Consider the following 15,561-nt stretch of genomic DNA (forward strand, 5'->3'; position numbering starts at 1 on the left):
GATGAGAGTTGCAGCCTTGGAAACCCTATGGGGCAGTTCCACTGTGTCCGGCAGGGTTGCTATGAACTGGAATTGACCCGACTGCAGTGGGTTTGGTTTGTTTCTCAGTTGCAGTGGTTAAGTGCTCAGCTGCTAACGGAAAGACCTAGTGATCTTCTCCTGTAAAGACTGACGTGACGTTAAGTGCTGTCAAGTTGGTTCCGACTCATAGTGACTCCATGCAAATAGAACAAAGCACTGCCCGGTCCTGGGCCGTCCTCACAATCACTGGTATGGTTTCAGTATGCTCTTCTGTCCTCTTTTTTTCCTGCCTGTACATTTTTCCAACCATGATGTCCTTCTCCAAGGGACTGATGCCTCCTGATAATATGTCCAAAGTACGAAAAATGAAGTCCTCGCTTCCTAGGAGTATTCTGGCTGTACTTCTTCTAAGGCAGACTACAGCTTAGGAAAGAAACCGTTTGGATATGCTCTACTCTAACCTACAGGGTCATAACAACAAACATCTGGCAACCCCCCCCACCCAGAGTCAAAATGGGACCCAAGAGTGGGACCTGGAAAGACAGAGCAGCAAGTTTCAGGGTCTCTTGTGTGGGATCTGGTGAAGGGAAGGTGGGCTTCAAGGGACCTGGGCAATGCTGCAATCTGCTTGGGGCTGGCCATTCTGAATCCTCCAGAAGGCAACTCTCGTGGGCTTTCTTGGCCAGCTGACTCCTGTGGAACACCAGTAAGCCTCAGTCCTACCCTTTAGCAGCAGCCGCTGCTTCCTCTGTCCTGGTTCAGGTGGGCAGGACATGAGGGGCAATCTGTACAGCAGCATATAGGTCCAGCATCCTGGTGGGCTGAACAACAGGAGGGCCAGCAGACTGCAGGGAGTGATCACAGTGAACCCTGGCTTCCCCACTTGGCAGATCTGGGAATCGAGGCTGAGAGGAGATGACATGCTCTGGTTATGATGTGAGTCCGCTTTATATCTGCGCCTTCTCTGCTACAAACTTGAGAAGCCAAAACTGGGTGGGAGGACCGACAAGAACGAAGGTGGAAAGTGCTGAACGTCGGGTGAGGTCTGATTCAGAAGCCATTTACCTGAGGGGTCACACAGAGTCAGAAGAGGCGGTGCAGGCAGAAGAGCAGTTCGCCTGGACTCTGCCTGTTGATATCACTGTGGGGCCTCCCTTTCTGTCTCACCCAGAGAGGAGACAGGTGGCAGGCTAGGGTAACACGTGACACCGTGCCTGCTGGTGGTTCAAGCTGCCTCCTGGGCCCAGTGGAGTTCTGAGGCAGTGGGTGCTGGCACATCAAGGCTCCCTCTCCCTCCCTGACAAGCTGGGCAAATCGGAAGGCTCCCATGGTACCAGGGTCTGGTCTAACAAGGGACTAACCCTGGAGTCCAAAGCAGTTGTTTTAGCTATAAATCCCTCTTTCCACCTCCCCATTCTGGGTGGGGGTTGGTCAGTCTGCATGTTTGCAGGGGGTCCAAACCTCTCAAATCCCTTGAAGCCTTGGCATGGTCTCTCTATTCAGGACTGGCATTCTGACCACCGGGACCAGGGTGCAGCTAAATCACAAAAGGTAACTGGAGCAGCTCCAGAAATTCAGCCAGCCAGACTGCATGGGTAGCTTGATAGCTCTGGGCAGAGCAGCCTGTTCATTACTAATCCACATTCAGATCGGAACAGCACTCCCTGTCCCCAGACAGAACCAGACGGCCACTAGGGGAAGGGCAGGGAGGCCAAGAGACTGGCTTCTGTGCTCTGACCTGTCCTAAGGGCTGGCAGCCTCTCCCAGCAGGCAGGGAGCCACAGGAAGAGGAAAGTTTGCTTTCACCAACCATCTCTGGTAAAACACCAGCTACCAAGGCCTTGCAGTGTGAACCCTCCCAGGGAGAGGACCTGGAGGATGGTATGGTTAGCCCTTACACTTCAGCACCTCCAATCACCTGCACCCCTCTTTCATCAGGTGAGAACACAGATCTGCATTCAGATCCTGCTTCTCCGGGTCCTGTGCAGGCCACTTAACTTCTGAGCCGCCTTCCTCGGCCATCAGGTAGTCATCAGGACTGACCCCACTGATCCAGAGAAAGAGTCTTGGGTCTGTGCTAAGTGTTCACAGTTGGGAGGATTGGAAAAGTCTGTGTGGTTTAAACTCTTTAGATCAAGGGAGCATATTTCCACTTTTACTCCTCCAAGATTTGCTCTGTTTAAAAATCATCTCCTGGATTCCAGTCAAAGGACTACAGGGCAGTGGTCCAGGGGAAGAATTCTCCCCTTCTATGGAGAAAAGCCCTCATGCCCAGCCACCACCTGTCTGGGCCTGTGTGCCGCCGTGCTGCTGAGCATGTTGCACAGCTTCCAGACTAAGCAAAACTGGAAGAAAGGTCTGGAAATTGACTTTCAAAACCCAGCCAATGAAAACCCTTATGAATCCCATTGGGCATGGGGTCACCTGAGTTCGGGACTGGCAGCTGACAACAACAGTTGAAGGAATAGTGGGATAGTCTCCTCTTGTCCCACCAGAAGAACAGCAGTGCTCCTGGACAGCGAAAGGACAGACAAGGGTGGGAGGAGCCTGTTCCTGGGCAGGAAGCTCAGGCTTCAGGTTTAGACCCTCCTCCAGAGCCCATGACATGCTCCATCCCCACCCCTCTGGCCATCCTCATGGTCACCCTCCAGGAAGCCCTCCCTGCCCTGCCCACCCTCCTGTTGCACTAAACCCTCAGCACTGGGGACTCTGCTTGTTTCATCCCCCAACCAAAGGCAAGTTCCTAGAGAGGCCAGGGCCCACTGGTAGAGTCCCAGGGGGAATCAAGCTAGGTCTTCCTCTGGACCATGTCAGAGAGGGGCTGTGGGGCCCTGCTGGGTATTTGTACCCCATGCTAGGGGGGATGGCAGAGACATACAACAGGAGAAGCTCTTCTCCTGACTGAGAAGAGAGGGATGCTGTGATTCAGGGCTCCTGGCCCACAGATAGGCCAGGGGGCAGGGTGAGTGCTTTCCAAAGTCCCAGTGCCCACGGCAATCCTGCATTCTCAGTGTTAGCATCCTGCACTTGGGCACACCTTTGCCTGAGTGTTGATGCTCTGACCCCGATAAACCACGATGAAGGACTGAACCAGGGGCCGGCTGTACAATGTGAAAGGAGGGGCCAGTTACTGAAAAATGCTTTAGACAAGACACAATATGGATGAACCTTGAAATCATGCTGTATGCCATAAGTCAGTTACAACAGGCCAAATACTGCATGACCTCACTTACATGAGATGGGCAAACATCTAGAAACTTGAGGAGCAGGTGGGGACCAGAGAGAATTGCTGGGCCCTTATTAGGGGCTATGGGAGGGGGTTGTTGCTGAGGAGGCACTGAGTTATGTTAATGGTGGTGGAGTAATTTGAAAACGGGTGCAAATAAGGGCTGCACTACATGAATCTTGTAATTAGTGTCACTGACTTGTACATTTGAAAGCTGCTAAACTGGCAAGTGTTTTGTTCTGTGTATTTTCCCATCATTAAACAAAAAGACATCAGGAGGAGGAGTGGGCAGGACTGACAGATATGCAGATTCTCAGATCAACTCCATACCCCAGCCCACCCCTGCCCCCTTCCCCAGGGCACTTGTTAAAAATGCAGATTCCCAGTTCCAACCACAAAATTCTGACTCAGATGATCTAACTTAGGACCCAGGAGTCTGTAGTTTTGACGGGCCCTCCAAGGAGTTAGGAGGTAGAATTTGTGGAACACACGCTGAGAAATTCTGTGAGGTTTAAGGAGCAGTTGTGTTGGAGAGGTTAGGGCCATTAACAGACTCAACATCCCCAAAGTGGCGGCTGGTGTCTGGGATGATGCTAAGGGCACCAGGGAAAGGTCCTGGGCCAGCATGTCTTGGAGGTCGATGTGTGTACAAATCACCGGGACCTTACTAAGGGGAAAGGAGGTCTAAGGTCTGCGCTTCTAACAAGCTCCCAGGTGATGCCGTTGCAGTCCGTATTTTGAGTAGAACTGCCCCACAGGGTTTCCTAGGCTGCAATCTTTATGGAAAGGAGCTCTGGTAGCATAGTGGTTACGAATCGGACTGTGAACCGCAAGGTCAGCAGTTCGAAACTACCAGCTGTTCCACGGGAGAAAGATGAGGCTTTCGTTCCCGTAAAGATTTACAGCCTCAGAAACCCTGTACAGGGTCGCTATGAGTCGGAACAGACTCCACGGCACATAACCACCACCAATCTTTATGGAAGGAGATGCTACATCTTTCTCCTGAAAAACTACTGTTGGGTTTGAACCACTAAGCTTTAGGTTCTCAGTTAAGCACTTAACCACGGTACCACCTGGGTTCCTCAGAGCCAAGACAAGTGTTCTCCAACTTCAGTGTGCACCCAAATCACCTTGGGGGAGGATACCCCACCCCTGGAGTTTCTGACTCCAGGTGGAGGTGGGTAAATGCTGCTGCTGCTGACCACACATGTAGAAAAAACTAGAGGGCTTCAGGAAGTTTGTGGACAAATGCCATTATCTTTTCATTCCATTTTCCCATGAACTTTTTAAAGCCCCCTTATATTTAGCCTAAGGAGCTCTGGTAGCATAGTGGTTACAAATCGGGCTGCTAACCTCACAGTCAGCAGTTCAAAACTACCAGCTGCTCCAAGGGAGAAAGATGAGGCTATCTGCTCCCATAAAGATTTACAGCCTCGGAAACCCTGTGTAGGGTTGCTATGAGTGGAAACCGACTCCACGGCACATAATCACCACCACCACATTAGCCTAGGCAGTTACAAGTAAAACAGTTCAAGGGAAGAATTACGTAAGTGCAGCGCCAAGCGAATGCAGGTACCTTCATTTTTGAAAGCACTACTGCTCAATTTGGAGTCTTGGTGTGGCACCATGGGTGAATGCCCTGGACCTCAAGGTCGGCAGTTCAAACCCACCAGCCGCTCCTTGGAACCCTATACAGGGTCACTGTAAGTTGGAACCAACTCAACAGAACTTAACAACAAACCACTCAGTTCATTGCATTCTTAATAAGTACCCGTTCTCCTAGGAACTCTCTGCTCTCTCTGGAATAGGAATTCACAAGAATTAAAAACAGCAAATTGAAGGGTGTGAAAAGTTAAATTTTAGTGGAACTAAAGTAGTCCCCTGCTTAGCAAAATGAAGTTTACTAAATGCTGGATTTCGTCTTCACCCCCACATGTTCCAGGGCTTTAAATTGCTCTGCTACATCAAGTACTTGTGGGCAAGTGGTTTGGACTTAATGCTGCTCCTCCACCCACACTCGGGCATGGCGGGGAGGCTGTTCAGGCCAGAGCTGCCTCTGCCTCACATGCCAACAGGTGACTCGCCATTCCCTGCTTCCGTCTTCTCAGTCCAGATTAAACACCTGACCTTCCCCAAGCCACCCTCCCCAGGCCCTCTCAAGGACACATGGAAACACGCTCACTCTGACCCCCAATCCATTAGTTTCACATTTGTCTGTCCTCACGTCTCCAAGCCTGCAACCAACTGGAGGTCAGGGCCTGCATCCACTCATCTCTGGAGCTCCAGTTTTTCTAGGAGCTGTATTTCCCCAGGCAGTTTTGTTAACAAATACTGCTAAACTTCCATGTCCTGGTGTGGCACTGTGGACTGCAAGGTTGTTTTGAACCCCAAGATCAGCGGTTCATGCTCACCAGTCGCTCCTCAGAAACCCTATACAGGGTAGCTATGGGTCGGAACTGGCTCAATGGCACTTAACAACAACACACCTTAAATGTACTTCTCAAAAACAAATGTGTCTAATTTTTCCAACACCCTCTTAAGGGGCAAAAAAATGTGTTTATTGTTCCTCAACACCTGAAAAGGAAAAAGAAGAGCTGCTCTGAAAGCAGCCTAGTCAGTGACCCAGTGAGTCCCTACAGGAGCTCAGCCTCACCAGCAGTGTGGCTCCCCTCCCTAACACAGTGGCAGCCTGTGTAGCCCTTGTCTTCCTACTGTAATCACAGCCTCCTCCTCAGAGCTTCCAGGCTTATTGCTCTCCAGCGGGACTGTTAGGGTCCGGGCCTGGCCCTTCTCTGCTTCTTGAGTTAAGAAGCCACTCTAGTAAGTAGGATGGTAGGGAAGCTGTATGGCCGATGCTTCCCTTACAACTGCCAGCACAGCTGGATCGGGAGAGGCAGACGGGAGAAGGGAGGGGACTCCAGCCAGAACACCACAGAGGCCGCCGTATGTGAGTAGGGTGGAGAATGAGCCAACCAACATTCCCCACAGTGGGGAGCGGGCAGATGTCAGTCAGGCATCTGGTCACTTGGGAAAACATAGGTATCTACCCCAGGATGGCAATTCAAACCCACTAGCTGCTCCTCGAAAACCTGACACAGGGTCACTATGAGTCCGAACCGACTCGATGGCACTTTAACAACGATAACAAGCCCCAGTCTGGGCAGCAGAAAGGCTCTATCATATACAGACGTGACAAAAAGCACAGCCCAGTGGTTGTGCTTGACTTTTACCTGGCCAGGTGTGAGACCAGCACCTGGCCACCTGCCTGCCATCCACCCAGTGCTGGCACTGGGTGGGAGCAGCCCCTGCTAGCTATCACTCCATGAGGACAGGCAGCAGGAGGAAGCAGGAAAGGCTTCAGTGAATACAATGCCCCCCCTCCCCCCAAGGAGGCCCCGGGGGTGAAACGGTGCTCGGCATGCCTTGCTCACCTGCTCACTTCCCACAGAGGTCTGGGGTGAGACTGAGCCATAGTCTACCCCAGACAGCTCATCCCAGGCATGGGGCCAAGTTTGGGCGTCTTGTATTCTAATCCTGACACTTCTGTGAGCTCGCTGTGACCAGACTCTCTCAGAACCTTTCTGAACCTCAGTTTACTCACTGATGAAAGAACCCTCAGAGCTCTACTGGTCCCACCTCACCAGGGCAAGAGTCCCTCTGCAGCATCCCTGGGAAATGGGATGCTGACACCTCATGAGGCAAGTCCTTCCCCTGCCAGACAGCTCTCAGCCACTAGGAAAGTTCTTGCTTGTAACCAAATGATATAATAGCTGTGGGAGAACTTAGGGAAACAAAGGAACAGCTACAAGGGGTTGTTATTACCACTGACATTGAGTTCCGACTCCTTGGGACCCTATAGAGGGTTTCTGAGGAGCAGCTGGTGAGCTTGAACCGCTGACCTTGCAGTCCAGTGCATTAGCCCGCAGCGCCACACCAGGCAGTATTAACAGTAAAGGCAGCATGAAAGAGAGTGAGGTGGGGCTGAGACCCCTTCCACAGCTTCCTGATCACACAGAGGCTATAGAAGGAGGGAGCTGAGGGGAAGGGCACAGGGGGCCCTGACAGGGGGTGGACCTTTCTGGGGAGCTTAGGCAGTGAGTGAGAGGACCCTAGGCCCTCCTGATAGCCTGAAGAGACGGGAAGGGGGCATGGCTGCTGCAGAGACTGGAAGGACTCTGCAGAACCCACCTCTGCAGAACCCAGCCCTCTGAGACCTGCATCATTCAGACCCAGAGTGAGAAGGTCCCTGGGCTAAGGGGAGGAACACTGTAGTGGACAGTACAGAGGAGCTCTTCATGGCCCCTGCCTAAGAGTGGGTGCCCCCTGGGAAGGCAGGATGGGAGAATGGGGGCTCTGTAGGGATTACAAGGGCTTGGAGCTGAAGGGTCTTAGAGACAGCCTAGACTGGCCGACAGAGACCCATGAGGGAGAGCTCTGTGGCCCAGGACTGTGTGGTGAGGAGAATCAAGGCCATCAAGTGACCAGCCCAGCCCTGGCAGAGTGCTGTCTGTAGTGAGCCCTGGGCTTAGCGTCTCCAACCAGAGAGTCCAGCCCTCGCCTGACCCCCGTGAAAGGCTCACTCCAGCCCTGGGACAGTGGAGGTGCAGGAGTTAGCAGCAGCCCCAGGGACCTCACCCACCACTCACCCACAATCTCATTCTCCTCCAGGTTGATGGTCTCCAGCGCTGGCAGGGTGGTGAGCTGCTCAGGGAAGTCTTGGAACTGGTTTCGGGACAGGTCGATGGCCCTGAGATGCTGCAGGACACTGACCTCACTGGGGAGGCGGTGTAGGAAGTTCCCTTCCAGGCGGAGTTCTGCCAGGCGGAGGGAGGAAAAGAAAGCAAGCATGAGGGGGGACCTGAGCCATGAGGCAGTAAGGAAACCCACCCAATGGCTAACCCTAAGAGGATGGGGATGCTCCCATCACTGCCTAGGACCGGCAGTCCATCCCTCCAGCTGGGGTCACCTGCTTTGGGCTATGTGATGGAAGACTTCCCAGTAGCAGTCTGCACCTAGACTAAGGGTCAGGATGTGTGGGCTCTTCCCTCGGGTCAGAGACAGGCAGGCCTCTGAGGGACACTATTCTCCACAGCCCTTCTCATGGAGCCATGGACAAGCCATGTTCTTCCTGGTTCCCTCCCGAGCCACAGCTGACCAGACTTGGCCCAAGAGTGGCTGCTCCAAAAGCAGACCAGCAACCTCTACTGGAATGGCCTGAGGCAGCTGACCTGAGCCAGCAGGTGGTCTCTGTTGGAATCTGGCCAACAGTGTGAGAGAGAAGGGCTAGGGGGCAGAGGCTAAACCTGAAATGCTGTGTTCACAGTAGAAGCTGGGATGGCCACGGGCAGAAAGCATGAGTCAATGGAGCCAACAGAAGTCACAAGTCTGCCTGAGCTCCATACACACTCTCCATTCCAAATGTTAGTTAGCACGCTTAGGTCTGACTCTCCTCCTCTGTACAAAGGGATTAATACTAATACCTGCCTCGTAAAGCGGTTGGAGGACTCACTTTGAAAACACATACGAGGGAGCTTCAAAAAGTTCACGGAAAATTCCATTGACTTTTAATTCCGTTTTTCCACAGACTTTTTGAAACTCCCACATATAAAACACATTGGCACAGTGCCTGGTCCACAGAAGCATTTATAAATGTTTTTTAAAATACTATGTTAAAAATATGTGCCACAAAACATTGCCAGTCCAACATTTTTACATGGCTAAATAAATTACTGGCATTAATTGCTTTCGTTGTATTACATAACCACCATTACTCGACATTTCCAAATGTTTCCATAACCTTTAGCAGAAACACAGTGTCCTCTAAGGAATGACATAACTTCTGCTCTTCCTCTCATCTATAAATATATCCTCATCACATGCCAGGGCCATCCTGAGGAGGAGATAAATGCACAGTGCTTCGCACAATGACCAGCACACAGTTCAATACCCCAGGAAAGAACGAAGGAAGCAGAGGGTGTCAACGCATCGGGAGAACCGCAGGAGAGGGAGTTCAAGAGAGACCTCTATGTCCTGCTGATTCCCTCTCACTGGCCACACATGAACCCCACTTTGTAAACCCACTGACTAGATCAACCCCATTTTGATCTGTGGACCAGATGAGCCTGCCCACTCTGTAGGACCAAAAGGAAACAGTGGTCCAGAAATGCTGAAGATCATCCTGCTGCTCTCCCCCTAGAACCGGCTGTGTGGGTACACATGACCAGGGTAGTGCAGGGCGCCTGGTGCTCACAGCAGCCCCCACTTGAGGTCAAATGCTCTGCATGGCTGTCTTCAAAGGTTTTTTTTTAAGCTGTTATCTTTGAATCTGTGTTCTATTCATGGAGTAAGTGCCAAGGATGTGGAGTCTCCAATAACAAGGGGTCCAGCTCCCACCACTTTCCCAGGATGGGTTTCTCCTGTCCTTGGCCCCCACTCTGGCTGGCCTCCCCCACTCCACCCATGCTCAGGCATCCTGGAGATCGGATCCACCTTTGTTCCCTACATCCAGTCCTAGAAGGGTACCTTCAAAATACTGGATACCTTTCCCCAGGAGGCAAACAGACTATGGCTGCATTGCCTCCCGTTTTCCTACCTTTAGGAGACATCCAGGAGCCCCGGTGGTACACCAGCTAAGCACTTGGCTGCTAACTAAAAGTTCAGTCAGTTCCTCCACAAGAGAAAGAGGTGGGCAGTCTGCTTCCACAGGTTCTGGGAAACCCTATGGGGCAGTTCTACTCTGTCCTCGTGGTGCCTTGAATGTACATGATATAGCTTTTTCATTCAAAGTCATTTTAATTCCCACCAAGTGTTTGGGTGGGACCACACTAATTAGGGACACAGGACTCTAAGGCTGGGATTGGTTAGTTTTGCCCTCCAACTAGGTTTAAAAGGAGCCATCGCAGAAGTTGTTGTTGTTGTCAGGTGCCATCGAGTCGGAACCGACTCATAGCGACCCTCATGCACAGCAGAAAGAAACAATGTCCGATCCTGGGCCAACCTCACTACCGCTGCCACACTTGATGCCATCAATGATGCCACCTGGTTGGGGGTCTAGGAAGACTCTTTCTCTGACCCTCCATCTTACCCAGCATGACATCCTTCTCTAGCGACTGGTCCCTCCTGACAATATGTCCAAAGTATGAGAGACGAAGTTTAGCCATCTTGGCCTCCAAGGAGCACTCTGGCTGCACCTCTTCCAAAACAGATCTATTGGTTCTTTTGGCAGCCCATGGCACTTTTAGTATTCTCCTCCAACACCACAATTCAAAGGCATCAATTCTTCTACAATCTTCCTTATTCCGAATTGCTAGTCACTGAAAACTCTATGAATAGCAGAGAAACACTGTCAGGTCTCAGAAGTAGAGATGGAAAATCCCAAGACCATCAAGAAGGAAAAACATGAGTAGAGTGTAAGATGGCAAGAGGCAACGTCAGAGGCAGCACCGACACCAGAGCAGCTTCAGGCTGTAGGCCCATGTTCTAGTAAAGCTGAGTGTCTGTGGGCAGGAGACTGGTTTGCAGAAAATGTCCTTTGGGCATTCACAGACTAGCTAAAAGAATTTTGTAAAACTTGCTGGAGCAGGAAAGAGGCCAAGGGACAACATGGCTGAGAGACCAAAGACAAGAGTGAGGCGTGTCTGCAGTATGGCCGACAGGAGGCGTTCCTGACTGGAGAACTGCTGCTTCCAGAGTTGGTTTTGATCCTGAATTATATCTTGTTCACTTCCCTAATAAACTCCGTTAACTATGAGTATTCTTATGAGCTCAATCCATTATAACAGATTATGGAACCCCGATATGAAGCAGAGAGTGCTGAGGAGGGGATGGTTGGTGACGGAATAGGGGAAAGAAAGGGTTCTAGGGTGGAAGTACATCTGTCCTCCGCTTCATAGGAATCGGCCTTGGGCTGATTTGGAGTTTGAGTCTCTTTCTCCCTTGTGAAGCTGGAGGAAGTCAGACATGGCTCCTAGAAGGTTTTTATAGTCCTACAGGGTCACCGTCAGAACTGTCTCAACAGCAGCGGGTAAGGGTAGGGTACAACCTGAACTCAGGACTCTATCTGCAGAACCACTGCCCAGCCTACACAAACCCAGAAACCTCCAGGAGCCACACCTGAAACCAAGAAAGGGCCCCGTCTAGAGTCCAGTCATACGGTCACAGAGTTGGAAGGGACACTGGAGAACACTTGGGTCTAGTGTTTCTTAAATTTGCCTTCCCAAACAGTGTCTCCTCAAACCCTCCTAGCATGCTGCTGCCTCTATAGTTCTCTCTTTCTAGAATATTCTTTACTCATATAACACTCCCTCACTTATTTGTGTTTCTGTTCAAATGTCACACTACCTAAAACAGAATTCCCCCATATCATAAAATAGGACACCCTCCATACGTGTCTGCCCTCATAGTAGTTTTTGTCTTCATAATGCTCATATTTCCCTAAAATGTGAACTTGTTTGTATACTGTCTGCGTCCCACCATAAGCTGCATCAGGGTGGGACTTTGCGTCTGTTATAGAAAAGTATCTGTAACACTGCTCAGGGCATGGGAAGCACTTGATGTGCTTGATGAGTGCATGTATAAATAATGAATTTGGTACTACCCTGAAAATTTGGTCAAATTTCCTTCCCACATATAAGTGTTTGTCCTTAAATTGATTTGCTCTTGTTGCCTATATGAAAAGGGAAAAGTAGTTACTGGTTTCCCCAAGTGGGAAGTAGAAGCAAATGAAATTAAGGCCATCAACCATAGAATGGTCAACCATTTGAAATCAAAAAGCAGCATTTATCCAAGGACAAAGTTCAGAAGGGCTGGGAAAAGCGGAGGAATGGAAGCAAGGCACACTGGGAAGGAGTGGGCTCAGTGATGCCACACTGAGAAGATTGCAATCAGTGAGAGGAAATGAAGTGTGTGATTTGTTGAATGCAAAACTGAGGATCTGCTTTGTAAACAGAAAAAAAGGCTATCAATCCTTGCTGGACATGACCGCCAAATGAAGGATCTAGAGTTTCAAGGGCGGAGGGGATGAATCAGTGGGAGGGGTGTGGAGAACTCACTCCAGGCAGGGGGTAAGCTTAGTCATTCCAACCAGGGCCCAGCAGCTGCCTTATGGAGCCTCTTAGAAGCCACTTCCTGGGAATGTACATTTGCTCTAGATGAGCCATGGCCCAATTTTCCTGGCCGTTCGGCTCTATTTAAGCGTGTTTCTCTAAGCCCTCATTTCCTGGAACTCACCTGCTCTGCTCTAGGTGGTCAGACTGCACATGGCACCTCTATATTCCCAGCTCACATCCAGCCTGAAAAAAGGGGCTGAATGAGCTAAGCACTGGGCTGCTAACCAAAAGGTTAATGGTTCCAACCCACCAGTTACCCCGTAGGAGAAAGATGAAGTTGTCTGTGCCTGTAAAGAGTTACAGTCTCAGAAACCCCATGGAGCTATTCTAGTCTGTCCCACAGGGTTACAGTGAGTCAGAATCCATCAACACCAGTGGGCACGGGTTACTTACAGAGCCAGCCTGGACTCCACGTGGCAGTAGCCAACGATTAGACAGCATCTTTGAGGGCACAGCTCCCTGTCCACTGAACTCAACAGCAGGTACCATCCCAGTATTGCAAACTGTCCCTGATGTTCCCAGGGTTGTTTCTCATTTCCTTGTTCAGGTTTCTCTCCAAAGCCTACACTTCTCCCGTTCTGAAAGCTGTTGAAGTCTACTAGCAGATTGACTCATTCATTCCACAGGTGCAAGGTTCTTACTCTGGGCCCTGCCAGGGGTTGAGACAGAGAGTGGGAACTGCCTGCCTCCTCCTGCTGAGTTATACAGACATCCAGAGCATGGCCAAGGCGCAAAACTCAGGGTACAGCCCTGTGCAGAGGAGGAAGATCCCTCAACACCCCTTCTTCCTAATGGTGAGAGGCAGTTAAGTGTAGGAGTTAGATATAGAGTCTGGAAGCAGAGAGCCCTGAGTTCAAATTCTGACTCTGAGGATTCCTGACCGTGGGACCTTGGGCAATGTGTTGATCTATCTTTGCCTCCATTCCTTCCTCTGTGAAATGTCAACAGTAATTGCTATTAGCTGTTTTTCAGTTGGCCCCAACTCAAAGCAACCCCACAAAGAACAGAACAAAATGTTGTCTGCTGCTAGGTCATCTTCACAACCGTATCACATACTACCGTGCTGTGATCACAGCGTTTTCACTAATTTTCAGAAGTAGATTGCCAGGTCTTTCTTCCTACCATCTTATACTGGAGGCTCCATGACATTGCTGCTATGTGAAATATTGGTGGCATAACTTTCAGCATCAATGGCAGTGTGTAAGTCACAACAGTATGATAAAATGGCAGAAGGGTGGTGGGACAATAATAGAGCCTTTCTCTATAGGGCTGAGGTGAGGCCCAAGTGAGGTAATAATGAGAAGGGCTTTGAACAGTGCCAGGTAAACGGTAATTACTAGATGTTGTTGTTAAGTGACATCGAGTCAGTTCCAACCCATAGCAACCCTGCTGTATAGGGTTTCCGATGAGCAGCTGGTGAGTTTGAACTGCTGACCTTGCAATTACTAGATAGGTGTATGAAATAGAAGTGTCAGAACGGTGAAAACAGTGAAGTGCTCAGCTGCTCATCAAAAGCTTAGAGGTTCAAATCCACCCAGAAGTGGATTGGAAGACAGGTAACAACCTTGAAAATCCCATGATTCAGATAGAGAGATACTATAGCGGACCATGCAGGGTCCCTGGGTTAATCCAGTAATATGGTTAATATTGCATTACCCACTACAATTTTATAACTAACTGCCCAAGTGTTAGCTTGAAGAGTAATGCTCTTTGCCTGAAGCCACAGTGGCATTTGGCTACTTCAGAAAGCCCTCCAAGCACCCAAGGCCTCTGGGAAGCACAGCAGCATGGGCTAATAATTAACATCATGAACACACATCATGCAGGCTGCAGGGATCTCACAACCTGCTGGTCCTGTCGCGTCATGCTACAGGGGCAGAGCTCACAGCTCAGCAAGGTCAACAGAGAAGTTGGGGAAGAGAATCGCACCTCTTCTAAGTTTTATCACACCTATTATTTTCATACTTACATAAGAATTTATGTGATAGTTCAGGTTTTGTGTCAACTTGACTGGGCAGGATTCTTATGGTTGGGCAGCTGAGATGTAGCTATCATCCCCTATGATGTGATTTGATGTGATAAACCAATAAAAGGATTAAAGGTGGAATTGTTAAGTGCTGTCGAGTCAGTTCTGAAAGTGACCCTGTATAGGATTTCCAAGGAACAGCTGGTGTGTTTGAACCAGCATTCTTGTCGTTTGCAGTTCAGTGTTTATCCAACAGCACCATAGCAGGACTGCTAATGATGGGATGCACCACCCTTAATCCCACCACCACCCTAATCCAGTCCATTCATAAAGTTGGATATAAGAGCTGAAAGGAGACAGCCTTGAGCAGAGAGACAGAAGAAGCTGGCAGTGGAGCGTGTCCTTTGGACCTCAGGCCCTGCACGCTGAAGCTCCCAGATCCAGGGGAAGAATGATGCCAAGGTGCATAGAGATCCCAAGGAATGCTGGGCCTACAGAAGCTGAAAGGAGACAAGGACCTTTCTCCTAAAGCCGGGACTCTGAATTTGGACTTTCAGCTTTCTAAACTGTGAAAGAATGCATGTTTGGTTGTTAAAGTCTTCCACTGTATTTCTGTTACAGCAAAAAAAAAAAAAAAAGGCAAGTGGTGAATGCATAGAGATAAAAGTTTGTTAGTGGCAACGGGGCACTATGAATCAGAACCGACTCCACGGCACATAACCAACCAACAGCCACGGGCTGGTGGGAAGAAGAGTATAGAATTTCTGGAGTGATGAAATGCATAGTAGTAACAGTAGTACAACAGGATGAAATAGCTGATACCACTTAAAATGGTGAAAATTGCTAACTGTTTAATAAAACAGATGGAGGAGTCCACATTTATCCACAATCCAGTTATATTAACAACGGCTGATGACAGCACTGTGCGTGCACATGAAAGACTCAGTTGAATAGATGAGTGACAGTAGATTACGTGGCAAATCATTTGCAAACCAGCCTTGACTCTGCCTATGAAATAATCTATGACAGATTTGCATTTCAAAAAGTTTGTGCAACAAGACAGGGGAGGGGAATGGAAGAACAAGGCAGATGGGAGAACAGTTAGGCAGGTTTGTATGGGCTAAGTGGGACAGAGGTAAATAATGATGTATGCACAACCTTGGAACAAGGCTCCGGGATACAGGGATTGAGACATGGTTGGAATGGGCAAAAGAGGGGAAATAATGTTAAGATGTTTGACC

General features: G+C 49.8%; 1 protein-coding gene across 1 annotated transcript in view; it reads right to left on the reverse strand.

The window, feature by feature from the left end:
• Positions 1–15,561, reverse strand: part of LRRC20 (leucine rich repeat containing 20) — a 128,530-nt gene that overhangs the window by 25,536 nt on the left and 87,433 nt on the right. Inside the window, exon 3 of the mRNA XM_006837464.1 lies at positions 7,894–8,061. Coding sequence (XP_006837527.1) covers positions 7,894–8,061 — 168 coding nt within the window. The remainder of the gene's footprint in view (positions 1–7,893; positions 8,062–15,561) is intronic.

This window comes from Chrysochloris asiatica, unplaced genomic scaffold, assembly GCF_000296735.1.
Source record: "Chrysochloris asiatica unplaced genomic scaffold, ChrAsi1.0 scaffold00020, whole genome shotgun sequence".
NCBI lineage: Eukaryota > Metazoa > Chordata > Mammalia > Afrosoricida > Chrysochloridae > Chrysochloris > Chrysochloris asiatica.